The sequence below is a fragment of the Sceloporus occidentalis genome, unplaced genomic scaffold, assembly GCF_023333645.1.
Source record: "Sceloporus occidentalis isolate IW3139 unplaced genomic scaffold, rSceOcc1.0.p SCAF_7, whole genome shotgun sequence".
NCBI classification, from domain to species: Eukaryota; Metazoa; Chordata; class Lepidosauria; order Squamata; family Phrynosomatidae; genus Sceloporus; species Sceloporus occidentalis.
In genome coordinates, this window is record NW_028316987.1 from 1551357 (window position 1) to 1578672 (window position 27316).

General features: G+C 43.3%; 1 protein-coding gene across 4 annotated transcripts in view; it reads left to right on the forward strand.

Moving 5' to 3' along the window:
- The first annotated feature begins 650 nt into the window (after nt 1-650).
- Nucleotides 651-27316, forward strand: part of SCAF1 (SR-related CTD associated factor 1) — a 30610-nt gene continuing 3944 nt past the window's right edge. The window contains exons 1-10 of one of the 4 annotated variants that reach the window (XM_089531597.1): nt 2180-2316; nt 4646-4860; nt 5874-6031; nt 9393-9459; nt 10390-10517; nt 12224-12342; nt 14193-14305; nt 15850-19074; nt 21808-21890; nt 25258-25428. In XM_089531597.1, the coding sequence (XP_089387723.1) occupies nt 4833-4860; nt 5874-6031; nt 9393-9459; nt 10390-10517; nt 12224-12342; nt 14193-14305; nt 15850-19074; nt 21808-21890; nt 25258-25428 (4092 nt within the window). In that variant the 5' untranslated portion in view covers nt 2180-2316; nt 4646-4832. Of the gene's footprint in view, nt 670-2179; nt 2317-4645; nt 4861-5873; nt 6032-9392; nt 9460-10389; nt 10518-12223; nt 12343-14192; nt 14306-15849; nt 19075-21807; nt 21891-25143; nt 25429-27316 lie in introns of those variants that run through there. The other 3 variants (XM_089531594.1, XM_089531596.1, XM_089531595.1) reach the window with 3 other exon arrangements.

Below are 27316 nucleotides of genomic sequence, written 5' to 3' on the forward strand. Positions count from 1 at the left end.
GCAGTTGGAATCCTCCCTCTATAATCCCTGTCCTGCTTTTGGAAACATATTCAGGGATAGCTGTTAATTTTGGGTTGTGGCCCTATAGCCAAGCACAGTGATTTGGGATTTGGGCCCTATAGCCAAGCACAGTGATTTTGGGTTTGGGTCCTATAGCAAAGCACAGTCATTTGGGATTTGGGCCCTATAGCCAAGCACAGTGATTTTGGGTTTGGGTCCTATAGCAAAGCACAGTGATTTGGGATTTGGGCCCTATAGCAGAGCACAGTGATTTGGGATCTGGGCCCTATAGCTGGCCATTGCCAGGACACAGCGTGATCAGATGTAAGCGCAAAAGAGGCCAAGACACAGCAAAATGGATGAGATTTAAGACGAAAATAGGACATTATAAACAAAAGCTAAAAACACTAACAGAAATATAAATCCGTGCTTTTTAGTCATGCGCAAAACTGAGGACCTTTTGAAATTCCTCCTGAACAGAAGGCTGAAATGTAGGATGTGTCCTGGAAAAGGAGGACGCCTGGCCAGCCTGCCAGCTGCGCAGCTCCTCATTGGCACAGTGCCCTGACAAAAAGGGATGGTTTAGGGCTTTGCTAGATTAACAAGGTTTTGATCAGTGCATCAATGTGCAAGCAATACATTGGCAAAGCACCCTTCACCCCTTGCCTGGTATGTGTACATTGTAATCACACCCATTGCTGTTCTCTGCCACACTTTCATTGCTTTGCATCCCTGCACTCATGTCAATGGCGTTTATGTGCGGGCGCACAAATGTGCATTTTCTGCCTCAAGTTGGTATATTCTGGCTTCTTTTAGCTCTGGTTTTAAACATATAATCAGAACAGAGTGGTTTTATATGGAGTCTTTCAGTGATGTTTTTAACTCTGTACATTTTTATTAATTTTATACTGTTTTAACGAAATAATTTGGCTAACATTTTTATATTGTTCTGTTTTAATAATGTTTTATTGTGAGCCACCTTCAGTCCTTTTTGGGGAGAAAGGCAGCATAGAAGTGAAATACACACAGAGTGGGCCCTTGGTATTCACTGAGGTTTCCAGGACCCACAGTGGATGTGCAAATCCGTGGATGTTCAAGTCCCATTAAATATAATAGATAGTAAAATTGTATTCTTTACAAAATGTTTTCAAGCTGTGGACATTTAAATCCATGGAATCAGTGGATATGGAGGGCTGACTGTGTTTCCAATATATATATATATATATATATATATATATATATATATATATATATATATAATTTCTTGATAATATAAACAATGTTTATATACTCTGTATATATATATTCATAATTCTTGATAATATTTTGAACACATTATATATATATATATATATATATGTATATAATAAATATTTCTTGATAATTCTTGATAATATACATATATATTTATGTGTGTGTGTAAATATATATATATATTGATAATTCTATATATACAGTATTTATATATATATATTTCTGATATATTTATATACATAAAATTTATATATGAAGAATGATATATATTATCAAGAAATATATGTACATATATATATATATATTATGAAGAGTGATCACGAAATATATGCATATATATATGCTGATCATTCTTCATTATATATATATATATATACAGTATATATATAATTTTATACACATATATTTCTTGATAATTGTTTATATATATGTGTGTGTGTATATATATATATATTAATTCTTGATTTTATATATATATATAATGTATATAATACATATACATATATATATATATATATATAATATAAATATATCTTGATAATTCTTGACAATATATATTTATATACATAACACTTATATATATATATATGTAATAGAGAGAGAAGGAGCAAACCCTAGCACCCACCACAGGAACCTATTTGTTAAATAACCATGGAAGATTGTCGCCTAGCTTGCCCCCTTTTCCGGAAGTCGCCTCCTTTTTTTCCTCCCGGCCTGTCTGTTCGGGGCACTACATTTCCCGTCAGCCTTTGCGCCGTTTACCGGAAGTCTCTATGCTTTATGGGAATCGTAGTGCCCTCGAGGCGGGCGGTGATAGGGACGCTGCGAACGCGGGACTCCCTCTCCCAGGATGCGTTGGGGTCCTGTTTTCACTCCGCCCTTCCCGTCCATCACCCTCCTCCTCCTCCTCCTCCCCGCAGTCAGGCCGAGCGGAGTAAAATGGCTGCCGCAGAGGCCGGGGCCGGGGCTTCTCGGAGGCAGTGGCCGCGCCTCCTCCTCCTCTTCCTCCTCCGCTTGTACTGAAGGGGGCGGGCGGAAGGGCCTCAGCTCAAGCGGAGCCGGGTAATTATGGCAGCGGCTTCATTGCGGGGGAAGCAAGGGGTGGTTGCTGATATTGCAGGTGGGGAATGCTGGGAATATTGTTATGTTTTATTGGGGGAAGGATTGGAAATGCGCAATGCAGGGAAGGGGTTGGGGCTGCATCCACATTGGAGAGATAACCCGGTTTGGCACCGCTTTAACTGTGTCTGGCTCTTTGCTATGGAATTCTGGGAGTTGGAGTTTGTTGTGGGCCCAGAGCGGAGCTCTGCTCCGCTCCGGGCCCCACAACAAACTCCAACTCCCAGAATTCCATAGCAAAGAGCCAGAAAAAGACTTAAAGCGGTGCCAAACCGGGTTATCTCTCCAATGTGGATGCAGCCCCAACCCCTTCCCTGCATTTCCTTTATCCTCAGATGGGTTTCTTTTGCCATTGCCGTCCTCCGAGGCTGAGAGAGTGTGACTTGGGGTTTGAACCCTGGTCTCCAAAGCCTTAGGCCAGTGCTCAAACCACTCTGCCACGCTGCCTCTCGCTGTACCCAACATAGGCCCAAGATATATCCGAAATAGAAACATCCAGCGTAGATCCAAGATGGATAAGTTCGAGGCGGATAGATCCAAGACATATCCAAGGTAGATAGATCCCAGATAGATAGATCCATGGCAGACCCAAGCCAAGATATAGCCAGGATAGATATAGCCAAGATATGACCATGATAGGTATAACCAAGATAGATATAGCCAAGGCAGACATATCCAAGATAGGCCCAAGATAGATATATCCAAGGTATAGCCAAGATAGATATAACTAAGATATATCCAAGATAGGCATATCCAAGATACATATAGCCAACATATAGCCAAGGTAGATGTAGCCAAGATGTGTCCAAGATAGTTATTTCCAAGATACATCCAAGCTTTCTCACTACATTCAATATCCAAGCGTCATTCAAAGGGCATAAGTCCCATTGCACTTGATGAGGCTGACTGCCCCAGTCAACATTATCGGATCAGGATATCATGGATAAGGAAAGCAGGCATGTAAGGAGTATCTGCCTGCTTCTGGGCATAGGAACCCTGAAGGGTTTGGGGGCCTGCAAAGCTACAATGGAAAAAGAGGAGCAAGTTGTGGAGGTGATGTTTGATGGTTTGTTTGTTTTTGTGTGCCTTGTTTCTGGACAGTAAAGCGAACCTGTCGTGGGGTTTTCTTGGCAGGTTCCTTCGGAGGGGGTTTCCCATTTCCATCCTCCGAGGCTGAGAGAGTGTGACTTGCCTAAGGTCACCCATTGGGTTTCTATGACAGAGCGGGGGTTCGAACCCTGGTCTCCAGAGTCATAGTACAGCACTTCAACCAGTACAGCACTTTGGCTCTCTCTTTTGGTGGTACCTGACCAAATTATCAAGGATCTCTCTGTGGTATTGAGGCAAGGAATTGGTTGTGGCAGCATGAGGTTAATTGAAGGGAGAGGTGCAATTTGCCTGTTGAGCCCAGAATTGGATCAACTTCCAGAAGCCCTTGGTCAGTGGTCTGGGATTCTGGAAGCTGAAGTCGAAAACACCTGGAAGGCCAGAGTCGGGAATCACTGCATTAGGATCTCATATATTTCCTATTTCCTGATCTTGGGAAGTAGATAGGCTACAAATCTGTACCCTGTTACTGAGCTAAAGTAGTTAGTGATGAAAGGAGATGATAGAGAGGCAAATTTGGTTGAGGAGAATTTTATAGTACAGGATGAGAAGCAATGTGAAGCAGATGAGGCATAAAGACTATTGGAAATTGAAAGCGGGCAAGTTGAAAGTGGCCTCATGAGTAGCATTCAAAGTGTGGCATCATCAGTATGAAGATGAAATAACGTGTCCAAAATGGAATAAAAGCAGGATGTTAGGGATTCAAAATGGGAAAGTAGTAGAATGGGAGATTTGCTAGTGCTACAGTTGGGTCCTGAACTGATGGTGTGTGAAAGGATGCTGTGTAAGATGGAATGGATAACGAAAGTCTTTCTTTAAAGGTTTCTAAGGAAAGAATAGCTGGTCAACTTTGAGGACATTTTAAATATAGGATGGTTGTGAGAAGAAGAGTTGAATACACAATCCATTAGGTTTAGTTTAGGTAGATGAAAATGATAAGCAAAGGATTGCTTTCATACCCTGGTGCTTGTCAGATGTTCATGTCTAACCATTGGTTGTGGTGGCTTGAGGGTTGGCATAGAGTACTGGAAGCGACTTCATTTGGGATGTAAAATCTAGTATGTAACTGTACATATCAAGCAATTCACTGTTTCAGTAAAGGGAAAAATAAGGAATAAGAAATATATATTGGGCTGATTTCCCCTTTTTTTCCTTTGTACATTAGAAAACAAACGCCCAGATGCTTTCAAGCCCCACAGATCCGTGATGCAATTTTACCAGGAACTCATCGTTCTATTGCTTTTCAGTTTGGAATTCTGCCATTCTACCCATGATTCTGTGTCTTGGACAGCTCCAGCATCTAATGCCATTTAAGCTTTGGAACAGACTGAGGTTTACAAAGGGAACTGGGGATGGTGTTCACTGAAGACAAGGAAAAAAGTAGGGATGCTTCATTATGGGAAAGGGAAATTGTGAATTAATAGAGAGGTGTTAAACTCACTCGGTGACCTTGAGCAAGTCACATTCTCTCGGTCCCAGAGGATGGCAATGGCAAACTCCCTCTGAGTAAATCTTATTACGAAAACAGCATGATAGGTTCACCTTAGGGTTGCCAAAAGTCAGAAATGACTTGAAGGCGCACAACAACAACAAATGTGAATATTGGGACTAACCAAGCTGTGCATACAACTACAGCTTTCTCGTTCAGTGTGTTAATGCATTCAATTAATTTCTTACTCAGAAACAAAATCTCACTAATTAACTGGGAGATTTCCAGCAGCTTATTTCTGATTTTGGATATAGTACAGTCACTATATTCATTCTCTAAGAATTTCCACCAGGAGAGTACTCTCCCTAGATTAGCTAATGAGAAATGAAAAGTTTTCTAGATATGCCCAGGAGCAATAGAGGAACAAACCATGTAGACAGAACTGGGTATGAAGCCAAATCCTGGTTTTCCTCCTTGCTCTTATTGTCTTGCCTTGAAAGTGGCTCATTAACTGCCATTAATCACTGCTCTTGTCCCAGGTAGTGCTGGTTAGAGATGGAGATCTGGGTGCAGCATTTGAAGACTTCTCCCATCATCTGGGTCTGAAATAGTTGCTGTTCCTCTTCTTTAAGGATTCTGACTTTAAATGGCAAATAGCTCTGACATCTCTGGGAAATGTATGAGGATGAGTGCCTCGATTCCAAGAGTTCTGTGCAAGGGAAGTCTATTCCCTTGATCACAGGAATAGAGAGACGATGTGTAGTTGTGTGTTGAACTGCAACTCTCATCATACTTTCCTCACTATTTGTTTTTGCTGTTTTCTGCTGATGAGGATTGCTCTCCAACAGCATTGACATGTTCCCCTCAACCCTCCTCTGCTATAGTTTAAGAGCTTAGATCTAAAGTACACAGGTCAGTCAGAACCTTGGAATGTCACTAATGTCTTACTCTCCTTGACTTCCAGGATTTCTAGCTCTTGCAGGCATGGAAGAAGAAGAGAATCGCCAATCCCCAGTAAGGGAGGATCCTGCACGAGGTGGTGAGAAGCCTCCCAGTGAACCTGCTCTTGATTCAGATTGGGACCAATCAGGTGCCCTCTGCGTTGGCCAAGTGATCATTTTGGTAATGGCAATTATGTTTCTCAAGGGATTGTGGGCTGGAGTGGGGGACATAACTGCTGCTTCCTGATACAGGTTGGACTGAGAGAGACGATGCTGGGAGAGACGATGGTAGTTTTGCCCTGAGTGTTGGTTTGTCTGCACTAGAGAGGTACTGCTTTGGAGATGAGGATTAATCTCTAGAACTGGGTTTCTCATTTATAAATGCACAGTTGCCAGTTATTTATTTTGAAGGTTCTCTTTTTATATTTCTTACCACAGTGTTTTTGTTTTGTTTTTGTTTTGTTTTTTGGTGGTTCTGCTCTGTTATCAGTTTTTAGTAGATGTGTTCCTTCCTGAGACTCATGTTCTAGGCCAGACCATGGACATGAAGCCATATATAATGTTCCTTCAAACGTTGTTGCCTTTTGAATAACTTGAAAACATTTACATAGTTCTTTTCATTGGGTGGAAATATGGATGTCTGAATCCATAAACTCATTGCAGCATCTTGACGCCTGAATGATTCCTGAAGATTATGCAACTGTCAAAGAGGAGATGGGAAAGAAAAGAGCCAGACCTAGCTGTAAATCAAGGAGAGGTTGAGGTGCCATTAAATTATGGGAGAGGGGTGTGGGAGAATGTGACTGAGGTAGAAGAGAAGCCTTGATGAAAGGCATTTTCTTCCATTCCTGACTTTCTGCAAATGGCACATTATTGAAATAAACCAATCTGGATGAGATGGCTCTTCCACCACAAAATTAAGAGTGGATAAGAAGGAGAAAGAAGATGGTTTGGCTTCTACTTTTATGCCTTAATTTTAGGGGACTAACTTTCCTAGATCAACATTTTTATCTGACACTTAGCCACTGCCATCTCAAGAATTCTGCAGTAAAAGATGCTGCAGCATGCTCTGTTGATCTAAGCCTTGTGACATGTGTCAGTAAAAAGAACCCTGAAATCTCTATTTTCTTTCTTGCAGGAGCATACTATATATTTAATAGCAGGAGAACAAGCACCCTGGGAATACCAAAAAGAAACATAGGCCCAGTACACACTGGTGGCGAAACACCGCTCCTCTTTGCTGCACATTGTTGCCGCAGCACCCAAACCGGGCGGCAATGATACACAGGCAGGAAGAAGCTGCCTAGAGTGGCTTCTTCCTTAGGATGCAGCCCTATGATGCCCCTTCCTGGCACAGACATTTGGGCGCTCAGATACCGATACATCATGGACACGCTCCCCGTGTGGGCAGTGCCACTCTATAAAGGGGCTGCCCTCACGTACTAGGGCTCTGGAGCGTGCAGTTGCTGCGCTCTCCCAAGCCCTAGTTTTGGCCCCATGATAGCGCTTCCCGCCCGTTTGTACAGGGCCATAGTTTGGATAAATTCTTGATTTGGACTATACCTCCAAGAATCTCCTGGTCAGCCATAGTTATGCTGGCTGGGGAATACTGGGGGTATAGTTCAAAAAAGCCTTCTCAAGCTCTGAAGTGAATAAATATCATACCCTAGCCATTGGAACCATCTCAGTCTATTTGTTTTTAAAAAAATCTTGAAATTTGTCCATCTGTCATTTTTTATTTTCTGCAGCTCTCATAGCTAAATATTTGTCATCTCCTGTGGGGTTTGAACTTGACAGGATTCTTCAAACACAACTTGATTTTTGCAGTGGAAGTCATATTCTGAACTCTGTGACATCATGATCTCAGTAGTGAGGATCCCCAGCACAACTTTTTAAGTGCTCTCCTAAAAAGAAAACCACCAGGAGGTGAAAATCAGATTTCACAAAATTAGTCATTACAAAAATAGAAGATCTCTGGATTCATTAGAACTTAATCCATTCCTTTTTTTTTTTTTTTTAGTCTAAGCTTTTCTGAAAAAACAGTGCAATAATATTACCCTATTCAGCTGTTGAGTGAAGTATATTAAACAGCAGTGTTCCATGATGATACTAATTGAGGTTCATATACAGTGGTCTGCATCTAATCTAGTCCTACTTGGAATCACTCCAGTGAAATCTAAATTAGTCATGACTAAAATCCCATCGATTTCAGTGTGCAGAGTGTAAGTCTGAATTCAATCCAATAAGTAGCTAAAACTACAGAGATTTAAAAAATTCCATTTGTAGTAGTTGAGCTCCAAGCATGTGGTCCACAGAAAGTATGCAGAAACAATATGGTATATTTGTTGTGTGCTATGCTTGATTTTTAAAATATTTTTTTTATTGGACAACAGATCAAAGTATGGTTAGAAGAGACCACAAGGGCCATCCAGTCCAACCCCCTGCCATGCAGGAAATCACAATCAAAGCATCCCCAATGGATAGCCATCCAGCCTCTGTTCTGATCAGGGGCCAGATTGCCTAACAGATTTTGGTTCTACACTTCCATAATGTGATGATACCAACACTGACAAAAGTGCTTTAAAATGTGAGATATATATCTGCTTTTGTCTGTGGAACAATATTTATTAGCCCAAGAGTCCCAACTATTCTCAAATGAATACAAAGGGGAAATATATATGAAATGCCCAGTCGTAAGATTTGAGAGCATAGGGGCTAACATCCTAATACAAGGATGTGGATGTTTGGCCTTTCTAGAACGTGAAGGTCTGAGGGGTGTGTGTGTGTGTGTGTGTAACTTTCTCAGGCTTTCTTTCCAAAGAAATGAAAGAACAAACCTTTTGAAAAAAAGCTAACCTTGGGGCTTGTACAGAAAAAGGGGGGGGGAACCCTCTGATACTGGGGTAGCACAGCAGGCTCAAACCATTGGTGCAAATTCAACACACAGATGGTTGGCAGCAACGAGTGATGCAGATGCAAAACCAAAAGTGTTTGTTCAGTCATGGGTCCTGAAAGCCATGCTGAGCTGAGTGCAGGCAGTTTATTTGTATTTGTTTTTAAAGGTTGAAGCACTCACTGAAGACAAGGTACAAAGGGGAAATTAGATGTGCTCTGATTATCTGGGAACACTTTCTGTTCTTCCCAAGTGACCAGGATTATTGTAATTTGTTGATCTGGTATTTGATAAAATCATTGCTGTTAAAGATTGTATGATAAACTAACAGTATTTACAGTGAGTGGTCATTTCTTTTTAATGGCTGTTCTTATGATGATCAGTTCATTTCCTTTGAGTATTTTAACTATCAAAGTACAGACTTTAGGTTTGGTGGTTTCTTACAGTTTAATCGGTTGGTTACTAATGCATTGTTACTCCCAGTGTATTGAAATATAAGATTTCTGTCCCCCCCCCCTTCCATTTAGCCTTTTACTCTTAATTACATTGATTCTCCCTGTCTAGATGCATTTGGGATAGTTACTTTCTTTTTTGTCAATTGTAGTTCTCGACATTTTTCAGTAACTACACCCCCCTTCTCTCTTTGCAGAAAGCTTTGCAACAAGCTGTGGACCCTGGCTTGGCAGCTGAACTGCAAGATCCAGCAAATGAGAAAGGTACTTCAGAATCCAGAGTGAGAGCTAAGATTAAAGCCAGGAATGGATGGATTAGACCTTGAGCAGCAGAGATCTCTGCCCAAAAACATTGCATAATTATTATTTAACTTATATCCTGCATTTCTCTCAGTTTGGGACCCAAAGTGGCTTACCATATAAGTTAAAACAAGCATGATAAGCTTGATTTGTGTCAAGTCAAGGGACTGGGGTTTTGGCTGCAGGTTTTTCATCCAAAATTACACAAACTAAATTGTAAATATAGGATATATTTATTTCACTTTATCAACTGTCCCCATCTAATGCCCTTCATATGTATTGGGCTACAATTTCCATCAGCCAGCAGTGCTTTTTTGTCAATGGAGAAATGCCAGATGGCCTGAGTTTTGAGACAGTCCTTCTTAATGTCTACAGGTTATGGTTTCTTCATTTCAGCAGTATCAGTATTGGGGAAGTTGGAGAAATCTTAAACAAAATGGAGACAGAAATCCTTACTGGTCTTCCATAAATCACCCAAGGATCAATCATTAGATCCAGATCTATCTTTTGCCTGCACTTGTCTTATACCAGACTTCAAATACTTGGCCAATTTGTGTGCCAGCTTTATTTGGAGCAGTATGTCCTGTGAAGGAATTCAGTGTCTCCCAGTTTATAGGGATATCAGCCTTCCACAGTCTTCCATCCTCTGGTTGTACTGGACTATAATTCCTGTGAACCACAGCAGGCATGGCTAGCATTGTAACACATCCAAAAAGTTAAGAGTCAAAGAAGCCTTCTGTTTATCACCATTTTGAGAAAATGCTTCTTAATGACTGGAGATTACGACACTCAAAAACAACTAAACACACTGATTTTATTTACTTCCCAGTATTTGTGACACTTTAGGCACTTGTTATGATATTACTTGGGTCTCTTTATTAATTTTGTCCTCAGATGCAGAATGCAAGCGTACAAGCCGAAGAAAATGGTGCAGGAGCTCCAAATCTGAAGGGCCTGGAAGAGATGAACTGGGAAGTGGGGACCCTGCATTGGCCTGCGATAGGAATGGTCTGATGGGTGAGGTATGTTTCAGTCTCCTATTGCAAGCATGTCTTGTTCCTGTGATGATGTGTTAGCATATTCAGTCATAGATAGATAGATTATTTATTTATTTATTTATTTATTTATTTATATAGCACTATAGATTTACACAGTGCTGTACATACAATCAATAAAATAGACAAAAAGAAACCTGCCTATGGCATACATTCTACAAAATGAGAACAATATACACTTGTCCCTCCATATTCGCTAGGGCTGGGGCACAAGACCCCCATGAATATGGAAAAACCACAAATAATAAAAACACCATGTTTTTACCTGAGAGGACACCTCTCTAGGAATCTCTAGGTCCTCCAGGGCAACTCCGTGGTCAATGTCCGACAGGCACTGACCATAGAGCTGCGCTGGAGGAGCTACAAAGGCCTAGTAGAGTATTCTCTCTAGGAATCTCTAGGTATTTTTGGTGCAACTTTTAGTTAAAGTTGACCATAGAGTTGCACTGGAGGACCTAGATATTCCTAGAGAGAACATATTAATAAACTGAATAATCAAATCCACAAATATCAAAGTCACAAATATGGAGGGATGAGTGTACATATAAAATCATGCATAATAATAGGCTATAGGAGTCGATAAAATAAGCAGACAACAAATTAAAAACATCAAGTATAAAATATCAAGTGTCAAATAACAATCACACAATGCCTGGGAACACTTCCCTGAACAGTATAGTCTTCCACTCAGTTTTGAAACTGGTTAAAGAAGTGATGAGCCACGTTCGTGGGGGAAGAAAGTTCCAGGAGTGAGGGGCAGCAAGTGGAAAGGGATGAATCTGGGACGGGGCAGTGGAAATCCTAGGCTGAAACAGCAGACCTTGACTACCAGAATGGAGGGCATGGGTGGGAAGGTGAGGAGAAAGAGCTCAGATAAATAAGGAGGGGCCAGCCCATGCAGGGCTTTAAAAGTCAACAAGAGAAGTTTATACTGAATATGGAAGGAGAAGGGGAGCCAGTGAAGGGAAAATAGAGGAGAGATATGGTCGAAGCAGTGAGCGGATGTAATAATGTGTGCAGCTGAATGCTAGACAGAAATTAAAGGAGAGAGTGAGGAAGCCTTCCAGAAGGAGGTTACAATAATCAAGTTGCGAGGTGACCAGGGCATGGACCAGAGTCTTGGCAGTAGAGGCTGACAGAAATGATTGGATTTTAGCAGTATTGTATAGAAAGAATCTACATGCCTTGGCTGTGTACTGGATGTGTCCTGGATCTGGGGGATACACGACAGAGAACAATGAAAAATGAAACCAAGACTGCGGGCTTCTTGGACCGGTTGAATAGAGATGTCATCAATAGAAACAGAAAAGGAGTGTTGAAGGGTAGACTTGGGTGGAAAAACAAAAAGCTCTGTCTTGGACATGTAGATCATGACAAGTGCTACATGGTTGTATGCTGCTGGAAAGTTCTAACACATATGAGTTTGATCTTCCAAGGCAGCTAGGTTTCGGTCAATAGTCTGATGAGCTGGATGGAACCATTTATTTGGCAGTGGTGATGGTGGGTTGTGGTGATGGAACTTCATTGTAAAATGTGAACAACTGCAGATGCATTGTTGTGAATATGAACCTGTTGTTTTGTTGTGTCCTTCTCTCCCCCTCCCACACACCTTAGGAGGGGGACTTGTAATTCTTGGCTTATATGTGATGATGCCACTTCCTATTTTCCTCCAGGTTCTTGATGCGCCTTCTTCTGGTGTGATGCCTGCTTTGGCTGGAGTCTTGGATTACCTGGAATGGATTTACCATTTGCCCCAAGAAGTAGAGAGCCCCATAGGGACCCAAGCGGTTTTGTAAGTGGGATTGTTATAGAGCAGTAATTTCAAGAGATGCAAGTTTACCCTATAATGGAGAGTGTTCTAATTTCTATATTAAAAGATTTGAGATTTTACTACTCAATATTTCATCTGTTTATTTAAAAACATAAGGAGGAACTCTGCTGGACCAGATTAAAACCCTGTCCAGCTTTCTGTTCCCACAGCAGCCAATCAGATGCCTTTATAAAGCCCATAAACACAAAATAAATGCCACAGCTCCTGCTCTTGCTACCCAACAACTGATACAGAGAGAGATATTTCTTCCACCCCTGGAGTTAGTATACAGCCAACATGATTAGTAGCCCGTGTTTCCTCCATCAACTTGTCTTGTTCCTTTTTTAAGGCCACCTAGTTAACATAATAGGGTAATGATGCGTTTAGAAATGAATGCCTCTGCACAGATGAGATTTAGATGGATGTCAAATGATGACATGCACAGCTGGAATTGCTCTTCCTAGTAATTTAAGAATGATTTGAGTGCAATAGCAAAAGAAGACACATTTACAGGAACAAAGTAGTGTTGTAGCCGAAAGGTTTGCTTGTCTGTGTTCCAGTGCCTTTGGTAGTTGGACTGGGATAAAGCATTCAAAATGAGTGGTGCTTCTATGCATTTTTTTTTTGACAAAAGGGCATTCTGCAAAAGTGGAGGAAGCTGCTGAAAGCACCTCTCAACATAATCTGATACCTAAGCATGCCGATGGGTGACGATGCTATATCAGACCTTACTAGAGTAAGGTTAGGGATCATGGTGGGCCTGAAGGAAAGGAGACAAATTTTGAAATGCACACTGGACCAAATCCTTTGAATGATGATAGCATGTCTGTAGGAGTTGGTCCATATACTGGAGTATTCAAGTGACAACCCGTTGACTTCTGATTGTGGAACTTCAGAGGTTACTGGGTGGTGAATTCATCCTCAGAGTGGCAAAGTTAAGGATGGTGACAGGTCTGCATAAGAGAAAGAAGCAAGGAAAGAAAGACAGTTGTAGCTTTTAAAGTTGTCTTGTTGTTGCGTGCCTTCAAGTTGTTTCTGATTTACAGTGATCCTATCATAGGGTTTTCTTGGCAAGATTTGTTCAAAGTTGATTTGCCTTCCTCTGAGGTTGAAAGAGTGTGACTTGCCCAAGATGTGTTTCTGTGGCTGAACAGGGATTTGAACCTTGGTCTCCAGAGTCATGCAACATTCAAACCACTACACCATCTTTTAAAAGCCTACAGTTGCAAATGGTTTTGACCAAGTGAATTGTATATCCATGTGATGTTGGTGGCAGGGTTGCAACTTTGACTCTGCTTGAGAAGTTTGGATGTGGTGAGTGAATGCAGATTTTATTTATTTATTTTTTGCTGTCCAGTTTTTTAAATTGACTTGGGAGTTTGTGGCTTTTCCAGTGTTAATGAACTATTCTAATAATCTCTTTTAACCCCTCTGGTTGAGGCTGGTAGGACACTAGCAACATGGAGGGCATAGGCTGCCCAGCCCTGAGCTGTCATTTAAAATCTGATGCCTCCAGATGTTGTTGGATTACACTCCTGTCATTATCAGCATGCCAAGAATGATGGGAGTTGCATTCCAAGAAGATCTGGAAAGCCATACCCTGATTTTAAAGCTTTAAGGGAGAAGTGAGCAACGGTGGCCTTCCAAGTATTTTTTTAGCCTATAATTCCCATCAGCCTTAGCCAGTATAGCCAGTGAAAAGGCAATTGTAGTCCAAAAGCATCTAGAAAGCTGTCATGCTTGAAGGCTAGCATGATGACTGTAGTTTGGGAACTTTGGAAGATTAGTGAGATCACTGCCTAATTCTGTTTCCACATGTCCCCTTTCAACAGTGAAGATGAAGAAATGGAAGAGGTGGAGCTGGTCGCTGAGGTGCGGCTGGGAGATGTTAGTGCCCTGTCAGGCATCTTTAGAAGAAACCTGTCCTGGAGGATGCAGAAATCTGGTGCGTATGTGTGTGTGCATGCACATGAAAGAATGGGGAAAGGTATGGGCATATTTCAGTAACATCTTAGCACAGTACAGTAGATGGCAACTAGACTTTGGGGTGGACTATAGAGAGGAGTTCTTACACAGGAGTACAGACAGGAACTGAATCACAGGTCCCCTGCTTAATAGGATCCTTATTTTGCCCACCCAAAGCCACCCAAGGTTTTTATTATGGGGTGAGAAGGAATAGGCTGTCAGACTTAGCAGTGAGATGGTAACTTCTTTTACTTTCTATTGAATGAAGTCCTTACATGCTAGCCCAGTTTCTTTTGTGGCCCAAGATCCTCTAAGGGGGTGGGAAGGAGAATTGTAAGGTTTGCCATAATCCTGCCTTTGGTCACATGAACAGCTTTTTTTAATTGCTACCTTGAGAAGTTAGGTCCCATCCAGCAATCAAAAACTTTGCACTGACACCACTGGATCCTGTCATGTGTAGATGAGACCAAGCAACCAGTCTCCATAAGTGAGATTTGGATTGCAGTTGCAAGATGCTGACTGTGAGTGTAGGCGGCGTCTCTCTTGTATAGTTGACTATATGGTTCTGTGGCCTGGTTGGGTTGTCCATTGTACCTCCATTGACTGCATGGTTCTGTGGGATGGAGGAGACTCCTAGAATGATCTGGAGTTTGTGGCTGATTGGTTAAGAGGAATTGCAGATACCTGCACACAGCTTGGTTTCGAGCTGGACCTGGCTGACTTAAAATTAGAGTGGTATTTGAGAAATGGAATATAGGAATTTCCATCTCTTTAGGAGCAATCCTTCCTGACCTGATACCCTCCTGGGGGTGGGGAAGCCTCCAACAGCTCCCATTATCCTCAGCCAACCTGAGCTTTGGCCTTACTTATAGTGGATGCCGGGAGCAATAGTCTTAACCAACCTGAAGGGTACTAAGCTCAGAGACAGTTGTTTGTTTGTTTTTCCTTTTTGTATTAATAATTTTTAAACTTTACAATACAAATTGTAACACATTCTTCATACAATATATGCTTTTACAGTTTACTTATTTTAAACTAAATATCACCTCAGTGATTATAGGCTTATTCTTCAAGCTTTCCATAGGAAACCATGAATTTTTATATTACAACAAAAAATCTTTAAACCCTCAATAATTATTACATTAGTTCCCATAAGAAAGAAAAGATATTGTTTCTATTATTACTTGAACAACTCATTACTGAGCAGCAGTTAAATAAAGTATTATGGCTTCCCAGTCCTTTTCCCATTTAGCCATATCTTTTTTGTTTAATAATGCTGTTAATCTATCTAATTCTTTCATTACAAGTATTTTGTTTCGCCAATCCTCTATAGTTGGGGTGAGCGGTAATTTCCACTTATTTGCTATTATCCCTCTGACCGCGGATATTAAATATAATATTTTCCAAAATTTCCTTTATTCATCAAGGCCTAATAATGAGGTCATGTTTAACAGATATATTGTTTTAAAGTGTGGAAGATACAAATTTTGCTGCACTCCTGACTGTTCCTTTTGCTTTGTACAGCCTGCCTTGGATCATCTGCACCCTGCTGGAGAGGAAGCAGCACCTGTCCCGTTGGCCAGCCTTTGCTCTTAGAGCAACCCTATCTTCTGGACCCACACAGAACTATGCCTATCATGGACAAGGCTAGTTGGACTTCTCTTTTAGGCAGAAGCAAGGTTTCGAAGGTCCCTAAAGCAGATAGGACTTCTCCTTCACCTTGCTTAGGCATGACTCTGGGCACTGGCATGGGAATTTCCAGTGGGGGGCAGCAACGCCCCCAGAGTGCCACTGGTCGGGAATCTGAATCCCAGCAGAGAGCGCAGCCACCACCCTCCAACTCCATAGATAAGGCTGATTCCAGCACTTCTTCTTCATCGTCTTGCTCATCATCAACCTCCTCCATGTCCCGCCACCAAGGCCTGCCTGGAGAAGGTGGCAGTGCTGGCTCCTCGAACCCTTGTCCCCCAATGCATTCCCCAGACTTAGATATTTATGATCCCTTTCATCCCACTGATGAGGATAACCTTAATGGTGACTTTGGCTTTGGCGATTCTCCCAACAAGGATTCAGAGGGTGGCCGGCATGACCAGAAATATGATCCCTTTGATCCCACAGGCTCCAACCCTAGTTCCTCTGTTAGTACTCCTTCACCTGAGGAGGAGGAGGATGAAGATGATGATGAGGAAGATGACCATGACCAGAATCCTCCAGACATGTCCCATAGCATTAGTCGCATCTCAGAAACTTTGGCTGGCATCTATGATGAAAATAGTTTGAGCCAGGATTTCCCCATCTCTGACAAAGGACAAGAAGATTCAGAGCCAGAGGCAGAACCTGATGGGGAATATGAAAACAAGGCCGCATGTCCCGCTGAACCCCCTGAGGGCAAAGAGCTTCCAGGTGCTGATTCCACTCTGCCTGAGGAGCTTCCCTCAGAACAGGCTGAATCTCAAGCACCTGAGCCACGCCGTCGGGTATTTGTGGTAGATCTGGCCCCCAAAGGCCGCTTGGATGTGGAAGCCAAGCCCCAGCTGGAAGGAAAAGTGTCCCTAGAAGTGGTGACAGTTGGAAATGCCAAACTGAGGAGTGGGGAGAAGACATCCAAAGGTGGGCATCACCGAGCTGGGCGGCGGTCATCAATGGATTGGGATGGGAGTGGTGGTGGTGACTCAGAAATTGAAGAAGGGGAGATTGTTCAGCCTGAAGATGAGCGGTACAGTCCCATTCGACTCTTCCGGAGCAGATGCCGAACTGCTGAACAGCGTACCCTGAGAGTCGTGGAAGGTGATGATTTCCTGTCACTCCATGCAGACTCGGATGATGAAGGAGCCTTACAGATTGACTTTAGTGAGAACCAACCTGACCCACGTTGGAAAGGGGTGGACTTGAGGCGAAAGATTCTGACTCAGCGCCGAGAGCGCTATCACCGAGCTCCATCGCCACTGCCTCCACCTCCACCTCCACCCGCCCCAAAGCGTCCTGCCTCCAAATCCCACTCAGGTTCTAGTTCTGGCTCATGTAAGAAATCCAAACGGGAACGCAAAAGATCTCGTGAACGTAAGGCCTCAAAACCCAAGGAGTCTTACACCTCATCATGGAACCCCAAGAAGAAATCCAAGTCACGCTCAAAATCCAAGGAACGCCGGCAGTCACGTCACAGAGCCTCAAGGTCCCGCTCACATCATCGAACCTCCCGTTCCTGGTCACCATCCATCAGCACAAGCTTGTCAGCTGTTGGCTCATCACACACATCTGCAGAACGACGCAAGAGCAGGAAGTCTAAGTCAAAGGAGAAGCGCCGTGGGCGGCATTCCCGGTCACGCAGTAGTAGCCGTGCCCATCGCAGTCGGCACAAAGACAGACATCGGGGGGATGGTGGCAGGAAGAAGAAGAAACGCTCCCGCTCCCGGTCACGTGAGAAGCATTCCTCCCATCGGTTATCCAAGGACAAGGAGCGGGAGGTCCACCTTTTGGAGGAACCCAAGACTGAGAAGGCCCTGTTAGAGCGTCGGAGAGATGCACGAACTGTGGTGCCCCCCTCAATCCAGGACCTCAATGACAATGACCTCTTCACCATCAAACGGACCATTACAGTCAACCAGCAAGAGAAAATGGAGGGGCTGTTGGAGACACCAGAAAGAGCTAAGCGGGAGGTGCTTTACGATTCTGAAGGGATGAGTTTTGATGCTTGTTTTTCAGACCGAGAGCCTGCTGAGGAGTCCAAGTCCAGTGGAGTGCGCCTGACAGCCAAAGAGGATGTCGTCCCATCCCGCAAGGACAAACGGCCTGAGGAGGACACCAAGCTGAAGATGCCCAAGGAGAAAGAGCGCAAGAGAGCTTATCTTGAGGATCGCCCTGGTGCCCGGGATAAGTACAAGAAAAAGTTGAAGGAGGTCCCACCCTGTTCTGAACAACAAGAATTGCCTAAGGCTGAAAAAAAGGCCCGGACTGACAGGGACAAGACTGGGAAAAAGGTTAAGGCTGGAGGCCACAAAGAAAGTGGCAAGTTAGGTTCAGGCCGGAAGGTGAAGCTCCAGTCCAAGGTAGCTGTGTTGATCCGTGAAGGGGTAAGCAGCACCACCTCAGTGAAGGAGGTGGGTTCAATTGGGGTGAAGTTTAGCCGGGATAAGGAGAGCCGTTCACCTTTCCTTAAGTCGGAGGAGAAGGTGTTGATGGTTGGAGCTTCAGCAGCAGGGCAGGGTGAAATGGCTGATGTCAAGGACCCAGGCTTCAAACCCAAGAAAGTCAAAGGACTGAAGGCTAAAATGGGTGTGAAAAAACTGAAGGGCATCAAGCCAAAGGGAACCTCTGAGCCCAAGAAAAAGAAGAAGCTGAAGGTGAAGACAGGGCTGAAGAAATCCAAAGCTGACAGCTGCAGTCAGGGTGCAAGCAGTCCTTTGAGAGTCAAGGAGGAACCCTCCTGGTCTGGTTCAGAGAAATCAGAGGGCACAGCCAAGCCGCCAAGCCCTCAGCCGTTGGTGCCTGACCAGGAACTTACTCCTGACTCCCAGACAGTGGACAGCAGCTGTAAGACACCTGATGTCTCCTTCCTTCCTGAAGACCCCCCAGTTGAGCAGCCTAGGGTGCCAGCAGAGGAGCCTGAAGCAGATAGCTTGTCTGAGACCAAAGAGGAGCAGCCACTTCAGCAGCCGTCCCATACACCTCGTAGCACACCTCAGCCTCCACCTGCTCCCATGTCCTGGAATCTGCAGGGTGGGGTGGACTGCACCAGCGGTGTACTGGCATGTAGGTATCACAGAGGGATGGGAGGGACCATGAGCTATTTTGGTTGGAGGGATTCTGATGGATATAGTAAAAAAAAAAAAGACTCACTTTTCTTGGCTCTGGTCTTCAGGCTTCAGCAAAAACCAGTTATTACCAGGAAAGAGATTTCTGTTTTTTTCTCAAATTGTTTTACAGTATATTCAGATCTCTTTTCCAAAGCTGGAGCCTCTGTGTTGTTAATGGATTAATCCGCTTTAGATTCCAGTCCCTCAAATGTTCACTGTCCAAGCACAAGTTCCCAGATCAGGTCCTCAGTCTTAGCAACCTGAGAAAAACCATAGCCTTCATTTTAGAAAAGCAAGCAAGTTTCATGTTATATTTATTACCTGCTTTTTCCTTCCAAGGAGCTCACAATGGCATACATGACCCTTGCCCCATTTTAATCCTCACAAAAGAACCTGAGAGGTTGGAAAAATGACTTTTTTGGACTGCAGTTTCTAGAATCTCCATGTTTAGGGAATCTGGGAGTTTTTGAGTGCTGGTTAAGCTAGGAGACAGTGACAGACCCATGATTACTCACTCAACATCATGGCCAATTAGGGATTTGGACTTGGGTTTTCAGTGTTTTCATCCAGTGTTTTAACCATTGTACTGCACTTCATGTTTCTTGAGGCTGGAGATACAAATCTGCGCTGGACAACAAATGAAGAGTCAAAATTTAGAGCAGTGATGGCAGTCATGTAGCCCTGCAAATGTTGTTAGATTACAGCTCCCAATATTTCTCACCATTGGCTATACTGGCTAGGACTGCCTGGGAGTTGAAGGCTGGTAGCATCTGAGGGCCACATGATTTCCATCCCTGATTTACAAGATAGACTAGAAGAGGAATGTGGCAAGTAATTCTCTCTCCTCTCTGGCCACAAGATCCAAAATATTGGCACAGAACCTGAACAGCAAGAGAAATTGCATGAAGGGAATACTTGCCTGCAGATGGTCACCATTTTGCCTAAATATATGTGGAACTGTGATTCCTTTGGGCAGATTGTCTCAAACTGTTGAATTATCCAGAGCCAAGGAGCTACAAAATAGCAGCTTTTATATATTTGTTGCTTTTTGTGTATTTCTGTTTTCCCAGGGTCTTTGTGGGGTGTTTTTATGTGTGTGTTTTTTTGGATGGGGATGGTGGGAAATACTAACAGGGATTAGTGGGTACACAGTTCCATAGACTACAGAGTATCAGACAATTATTGACCTAATATATTTTGCTGCTTGAAGCAAAGGACAGGTGGCCACCTCTCTACTCTGAAATCCAGAAGCAACTAGACTGGCATTTAAATGTTGCTGTAGTTAGGTATTAGAGCCCTCCAGTGCACCTGAGGTCAGTAGGATATTTTAGGGTGTTCATGTCTTCTTGTGTGGCCATGCAGCTCTGTTCAACAAAGGAAAAGAGGCAAAGGGCTCAGGAGGAATGACTAGGAGCTGCTGCAGCTGCTGCTTTCAGCATCTGCCACTTGAGGCAGTTGGCTCTTTCTAATAGGAGGACCAGTCCTCCTCCCAACAATCCAAAAAGTATTACCTTTATTACATTTCTATCCCGCCTTATATCAAAAACATCTCAGGATAGCTTACAACTACAGAGTTATACAAGGCATAGAGGTCTTTCACCACTGAGTTTCAGATGCTCCATATTGGATAGAATGGGAAATGTTCTCCTCTCCCTTTTTTTCCTGCAAGCTAGTTTCATGGGAAATGCTATATGGTCCATGCCATTTCATTTGGCCAGGAGGCAGTATGCCTAACCAGTCCCTGCAGGGTGAGAAGTTGTATGTTCACCCTCATGCACTGGAAGTAGGGCTGCCATAATTGTCCACTTTTACCAGGGACAAAATGTAGGACAAATTCAAGACCAAACTGTAGGGCAACTGCAGGACAAAACTCAGCTCAAAATGTAGGACATTTAAGGTCCACCATTTTTCTTCAATGTCCTACATTTTGGGCTGAGTTTTGTCCTGCAGTTGTCCTACAGTTTGGTCTTGAATTTGTTCCACATTTTGTCCCTGGTAAAAGTGGACAATTATGGCAACCCTAACTGGAAGCCATTGTTGGAGAAAGGAGAAAGAGAAGGGTTTTTGTCATATAGATGATCCAGAAGCTGCTCCAGAGTATGGTTGGTATCGAGAATTAACTGGCAATGGAGGGACAGGGCAAAGAGCCTAGAAGCTGCATCACATTTAAAAGCATGGTGGCATTGGTCCAGAAGGAAGTGAGCTTCTGGAAGACCATGGACCTTTTCATGAGGTGGCTTTGAAAATGGCTGACCTACAAGAGAGGGAGGCTTTGCATATGAAGCAGGTGGATTATTTTTCTTTATGCCTCTGCAAAACAGGATACAAGTTAAACCCTAGCTGTACATGATGTGAGTGATCCATAGGTTCTCCCAGTGTGTTAAAATAGTTTATCTAGAAGAGCAGGTTGGTAGGAATGTCAACTGGAATCTGGGAGTTATGCTGAGGAGAGAGTGGTTAACTCATCCTCATCTTCTCCCCGCAGTGCTGTTGTCTGGAGTGGGGGAGATGTGGATAGAATCATAGAGTCTTGAAGGCTATCTAGATCAGTCCCTGCTTGATATCTAAAATTCAGAACTAGAGCATACAAATATTTATCATATTGGAAGACTGAGTCTGGGGTAGAAGACAGTCTTATCAATCCATGAGCCTCTTGCAGCCTGGAAAATTATTTTTGTTTCTTGTTTAGTGACTGCCCTGCTCTTCAAGATGGAAGAGGCCAACCTCGCCAGTCGGGCAAAAGCCCAGGAGCTTATTCAAGCAACCAATCAGGTATGAAGCAAGTGTGATGTTGTTAATGAATTTAGAGTTTGGGTGCTGGATTGAACATTGATTGTGTTTGAATTTCTTTCACCTAAGGGTAGCAATGTTGGCATTCAAGTTTTAAGCACAACCATTATGTTCTGCATCCCAAATGTGGAATGTGGGCAAAAGAGGTGGCTGTCATGGTTCTGCTTTTATAATTCCAGAGTATGTGTAATACAGATGGCCCTCCATATACACGTTTTTTTTTTGTTAACACAGATTCAAGCATTCAAAAAAAGGATAAATTTCAAGTATCAAACCTTGATTTTTCCATTTTATATAAGGGACACCATTTTGCTATGCCATTGTATTTAATGGGACTTGAGCATAAAGGGATTTTGTTATTCACTGTGGTTCCTGGAACCTAACCCCAGCAGATAACAAGGGTCCACTGTACTTACTTCTAAGTCTAGTACAGTGGGCCCGTGATATCCCCTGAGGTTTGATTCCAGGACCCCCCATGTATACCAAAATCTGTGGATCCTTAAGTCCCATTATATATATTGGACAGTAAAATGGTGTCCCCTGTATAAAATGGTAAAATCAAGGTTTTCTGCTTGGCATTTGTATATTTTTTGAATATATGTCAAGCCCGGGATGCTTGAATTCGTGGATAAAAAAATCTGTGGACATGGAGGGCCAACTGTACAACTTTGTTTTAGTGGTGAGGGAAGGTTTTGAGTTTCACTGTTACTGAAGAGACATTAATATCACAAAGGAGGCAGCACAAATGTGTTGGAACATGCAGAACAGCTTGGGTAGGCAACCGAGTGAACGCCAATGTTTTAGGCTACAACTCCCACCAGCCCCAGGCAGTAAGTATGAGAGTTATGGTCCAGATCATTTGGAGTGGATTGATTTCCCTGGCCTTGGTAGCCCATACTTAAATTATGTATATGGCTTCAAAGCAACTTTGTGGCCATTGCATAAAGTAACATGATCTGTTTCTGTGCTGGAAGTGGTGCTGCGTTCTCCCCTAGGATTATGTTTGCTGCCCCAGTTCACAAGCTCATCATGTATCTCACCTCTGTGCATATCTAGCATCCTCTACCTCCTCATTGACAGAATGCGTCACAGATTGCTTGTGGGAAATAACTAGTTGTTGTTGTTTTCTCATCTAGGAGTAGGAAAAACCTTTATGGGAGGATGGATCCTCTTCCATGGGCTGGATGTTGTGGGACAGGCCCCTAATAATCACCAGGTCCCACCTGGGATGATGATGGGCTTCACCTACCCCACCTCACTGTTGGGGGGGGCTGGTGAGGTGTCTTTCTCACATCTTTACCCAACAGCAGCAGCACTCCTCATGCCTTGTGACATAGTCTGTGCTTCTTTATATCCTTCCTGATCAAGGAAAGCTTGGGGCAGGCAGGGCATTGGGAATCTCCACAATTATCTCTAATCACGGATCAGAGGTAACAGCAGGGATTTTTATGCTTCCCTCTCCGCTGCCCCCAGCAGTGAAGGTGGGCTGGAAAGGGACTTGTAGAAACCTCTAGCAACCCAATTTGGTCTATAGACCAAATGTTCTCTATCCCCAGTATAGTCTCTATGCCAAAAGAGCAAAGGTGTATAAGTATTCTATTCTAACAAAAAAGCAATTTGATTTACACACCTCCTTGGAAATAAATCCCCTGAGACAAAATGGAACTTGCTTTCCAATTAAATATGCATTGAATTGGACTCCAAAATTCTGTTCAGTTACAGATGAGAGTTTTTGTGATTCGGCTGACAAACATATGCTTGTCTTTGCAATTACATGGTGTTTGGCAGCCTCCTTAGCAATCATTTCCACTTCCTCAAAAACATTTTGGCTGTTTTCACAAAGACCGTTAATACAAACCATATCAAAAGGTTTTTCTGTTGCCTCACTTTAAATGTGTGTCTATGTGATAATGTCATTGTTAATTATTCCCTTCCTTTATAGGATCCATTAACTATTTTCCATTGTGCTATTCTTCTCCAAACCTCAGCCCTATCTGGGGGGGGGGGGGGGGGGGGAAGAGATCAGCTCTTGGAAATTAATGTGTGTTTGAAGCAGAGGTGGATAACTCCCAGGTGCTGAGCAGCCCCACTGGGTCCCACAGAACACATAAGCAATTATGCCCCACTCCTAATTCTGAATTCACTGCTACAACAACATTTCCACATTTTCATGTGTGTGCCTTTACATGTAAAACAACAACCACCAAACCTTCAGTCTTTTGCTGTATTTCAGACAGTAGCAAAAACTGTAGTTTTTTTCCCATGTGAAACCCAAGAGTGTGTTCCCTAGAAGTTTGTGAAAACATTTTTTTCCAGGAAAAAAAGAGATGTACACCTTCTTTACAATGAAAAAAGGGGTGATTTTGCTGCCACAGCAAATTCACAGATAAGAGAAGACTCAGCAAGGGGCTACAAATGTCAGCTGGGGGGCATTTGTAGCCCAAGGGCCATATATAGCCCATTCCTAATTTGCAGTATTTGTACTTTGTTCCTTAGTCTCTAAAGCTCTAAGTCGGGCTTGCAAAGCTCAGTGGTATAATAGTCCTTGCCAGTCTGAAAGACACAATGCACTAGGTCAGAGACAGGGATAGAAAAGAAATGGGACAGAGGGGAGCAAAGATCAGATACTAATCATTATAACTAATCATTATAAGGAACAGCTATGCTAGAAATAGTGGAATGGGTACCGCTCACTAGGTGACAATTGGCCTCTTAATAGAGAAGATGAATATCCTGGCTTTGCTTCTTTCCTTCTGTTTTGCAGCCTGAATTGTGATTCTGTTTGCAACCAAGCAGTGGTCAATTGGAGGGATTCTAGTAATGAAGGATTATTTGTTTCTTCATTTGCCATTCCTTTGGTTCCTGTGCACTATGTATCAGCCCTGCTTTTATTGAGTGACACGCAGGTGAAGGAGATTCTGCATTATTGTCCTGCCCAAAGCTTGGAGAAATTCTGTTTGAGAACTACAGCTTCTAGAATCCTCCAGCCATCATGGCCAATGGCCATATTCTGTGGGGGTTTCTAGTTGTAGTTCTCTTCAAAAGGGGTCCTATCTCTGACAGCTAGGCAGACTTTAAGTTAACACTTTCATTCCATTTGAGACGAGGGTTCCAATGGCTTTTTTTTAAAACAATGGAAAATCAAAGAGGTGTGCCACTCCACAGTGGTTCATGGATTTCTCTTGCCTCCTTCCCAAGCCCTCTTAACCCCCTTTCCCCTTCTCTAACCTTCCAGATTTTGACGCATACCAAGCCCTCAGCCTCCTTGAACCCTCCTCAGCCACCAGCACCACCAATCCATCCACCTGCTTCACACCTGGCTGTACCGCCTGTCTCTTATCTGCTTCAGGGTTCCCTGCCTCTAGGAGGATGTGGTTCGACCCCTGGCACCCCTACAGGAGTGTTGCCTGGAAATTTAAGCCAGACTTCATCAGGCCCTCCCTCAGCTGGCATCTTTGCTTCCTCATCTGCCACCGATCTGGGCAGCACCAGCTCTGATGGACGAGGAGATAGTGATAAGGTAAAAGTCTTTGGAATTAAAAAATGATTCTGTTTTGGAGGTAGGCAGCCCGTCCTGTTGCCCCTGGATGTACTGAATCACAACTCCTAGTGTCCACCAGTTTTCATTTGGTCTGATTTTGTATATATCAGGTGGTGAGATTTTGTTTCCTTCTGGCACAGAAATTGGTTATATATATATATTTGTTCACATTTTTCACATATCCACATTTTTTCAAATGGTTTTGTGTATGTCTTTTTTTTTCTCCCATGAAACTGTTTTGAAGCCTCAGAAATGTTTAGAATTTAGGCTCTGTTTTTCTTGCAGGGCTCAGGAGATGCATGCAAAAAGGATGTTCCCTTAGGAACATGAGAACCAAACAAATTTATATTCTATCTCTTAGGGTCTATGGGCATTATAGTACAACATAGTAGAGAGCACCGTGTTGGAGAAGGCTCCTTTAATGCCTTTTGTGAACTCCTGTTAGGGACATATGGTTAGGATAAGGGGTGGGAGGAAGCTGTTAGCTGGACTGCTGTCCTGCTTTCAAAATTGAAACTCAAGATAAAACCAAATATCTAAAGTGAATACCATCCCAGTACTGAGAGAAAGCCAGGTAGGGCCTTATCATATTATGGGGCAGGTGCTTTAAGCTGGCAGTCAGCAATTCAGAGTCTTCTAGAATTGTTGTGGACTCTAGTTTCTATCATCCCTACAACTCCTCTTGGACTCCCATTGATCAAGCTGTCGGTAGCTAATGTGAATTCTCTGATTCGGAAGGTCACCAGTGTGCCTACACTTGCTTTAAACTACACTTGGCCCTCCACACTCGTGTTTTTGATTATTCGTGAGGTCAAGGCCGGGTGCACACACACTCCTCCTCCTCCTCCTCTTCCCTCCCAGGCTTTTCCACTTGGGGAAAAAGCCCATGAGGGAGAAGCCAGGAAGGATGTGTGAGCCAACCCCGCCCGCCCCTTTCCCACTCAGATTGCTGCCTTCCCCAGGCACCCATCCACCCAGGAAAGGATCCATTCCCTCCTCTTTCCTGGGCATATCAGTTCCTGGAGAAGACAGGCACCCATCCACCTGGGAAAGGGGCGGGGAGCCAGTTAAAGGGACTGGAGGGTGGGGAGGAAAGAGGAGTACGTGCACCTGTTCCTCTTCCCCCACCAACTCCTCCCTTTAACTGGCTTCTGAGAAGGGGTTATTCGCAGTTTTTCCACAATCACGGGGGTCTTGCACCCCTAACCCCTGTGAATGTGGAAGGCCAAATGTATACCTGAAAGAAGTCAAGTGGCTTCTGAAGACCTGTGTTAGGATCAGAGAATAATCTTGAACCAGTGGATTCATATTACAAGAATTATAATAATTAGTTTATTAGGTCTGGGAGATCTTAGAATTATAGACATGGCAGAAATCCCAAGAGTCTTCAAGTTCAACCCCTTGCCAATGTATGAATCAAATTTAAAAGATCACCGACCGATGGCCATCCAACCTCTTTAAAATTTCTATCAAAGGAGAGTCCATCACTTTCTGAGATACTAATTTCTGCTGTCAAATTCTTCCTCATTTTATCTGGAATCTCCTTTCTTGAATCTATTCCATCTGGAGTAGAAGAAAACAAATGTGCTTCATCTACGGCATGGCAGCCCCTCCACTACTTGAAGATGGTGGTTGTATTGCTGACAGCCAGTATGGTATACTGGTTTGAGCGTTGGACTATGACTCTGGAGACCAGGGTTCCAATCCCAGCTCAGCCATGTAAACCCATTTTGGGCATGTCATAGTCTCTCAGACTCAGAGGATGACAATGGCAAACCCTTTCTGAAGAAAGATGCCAAGAAATCCCATGGTAGTTTTGCCTTAGGGTCCTCATGAGTTAGAAACAATCTGAAGGCACACAACCAGA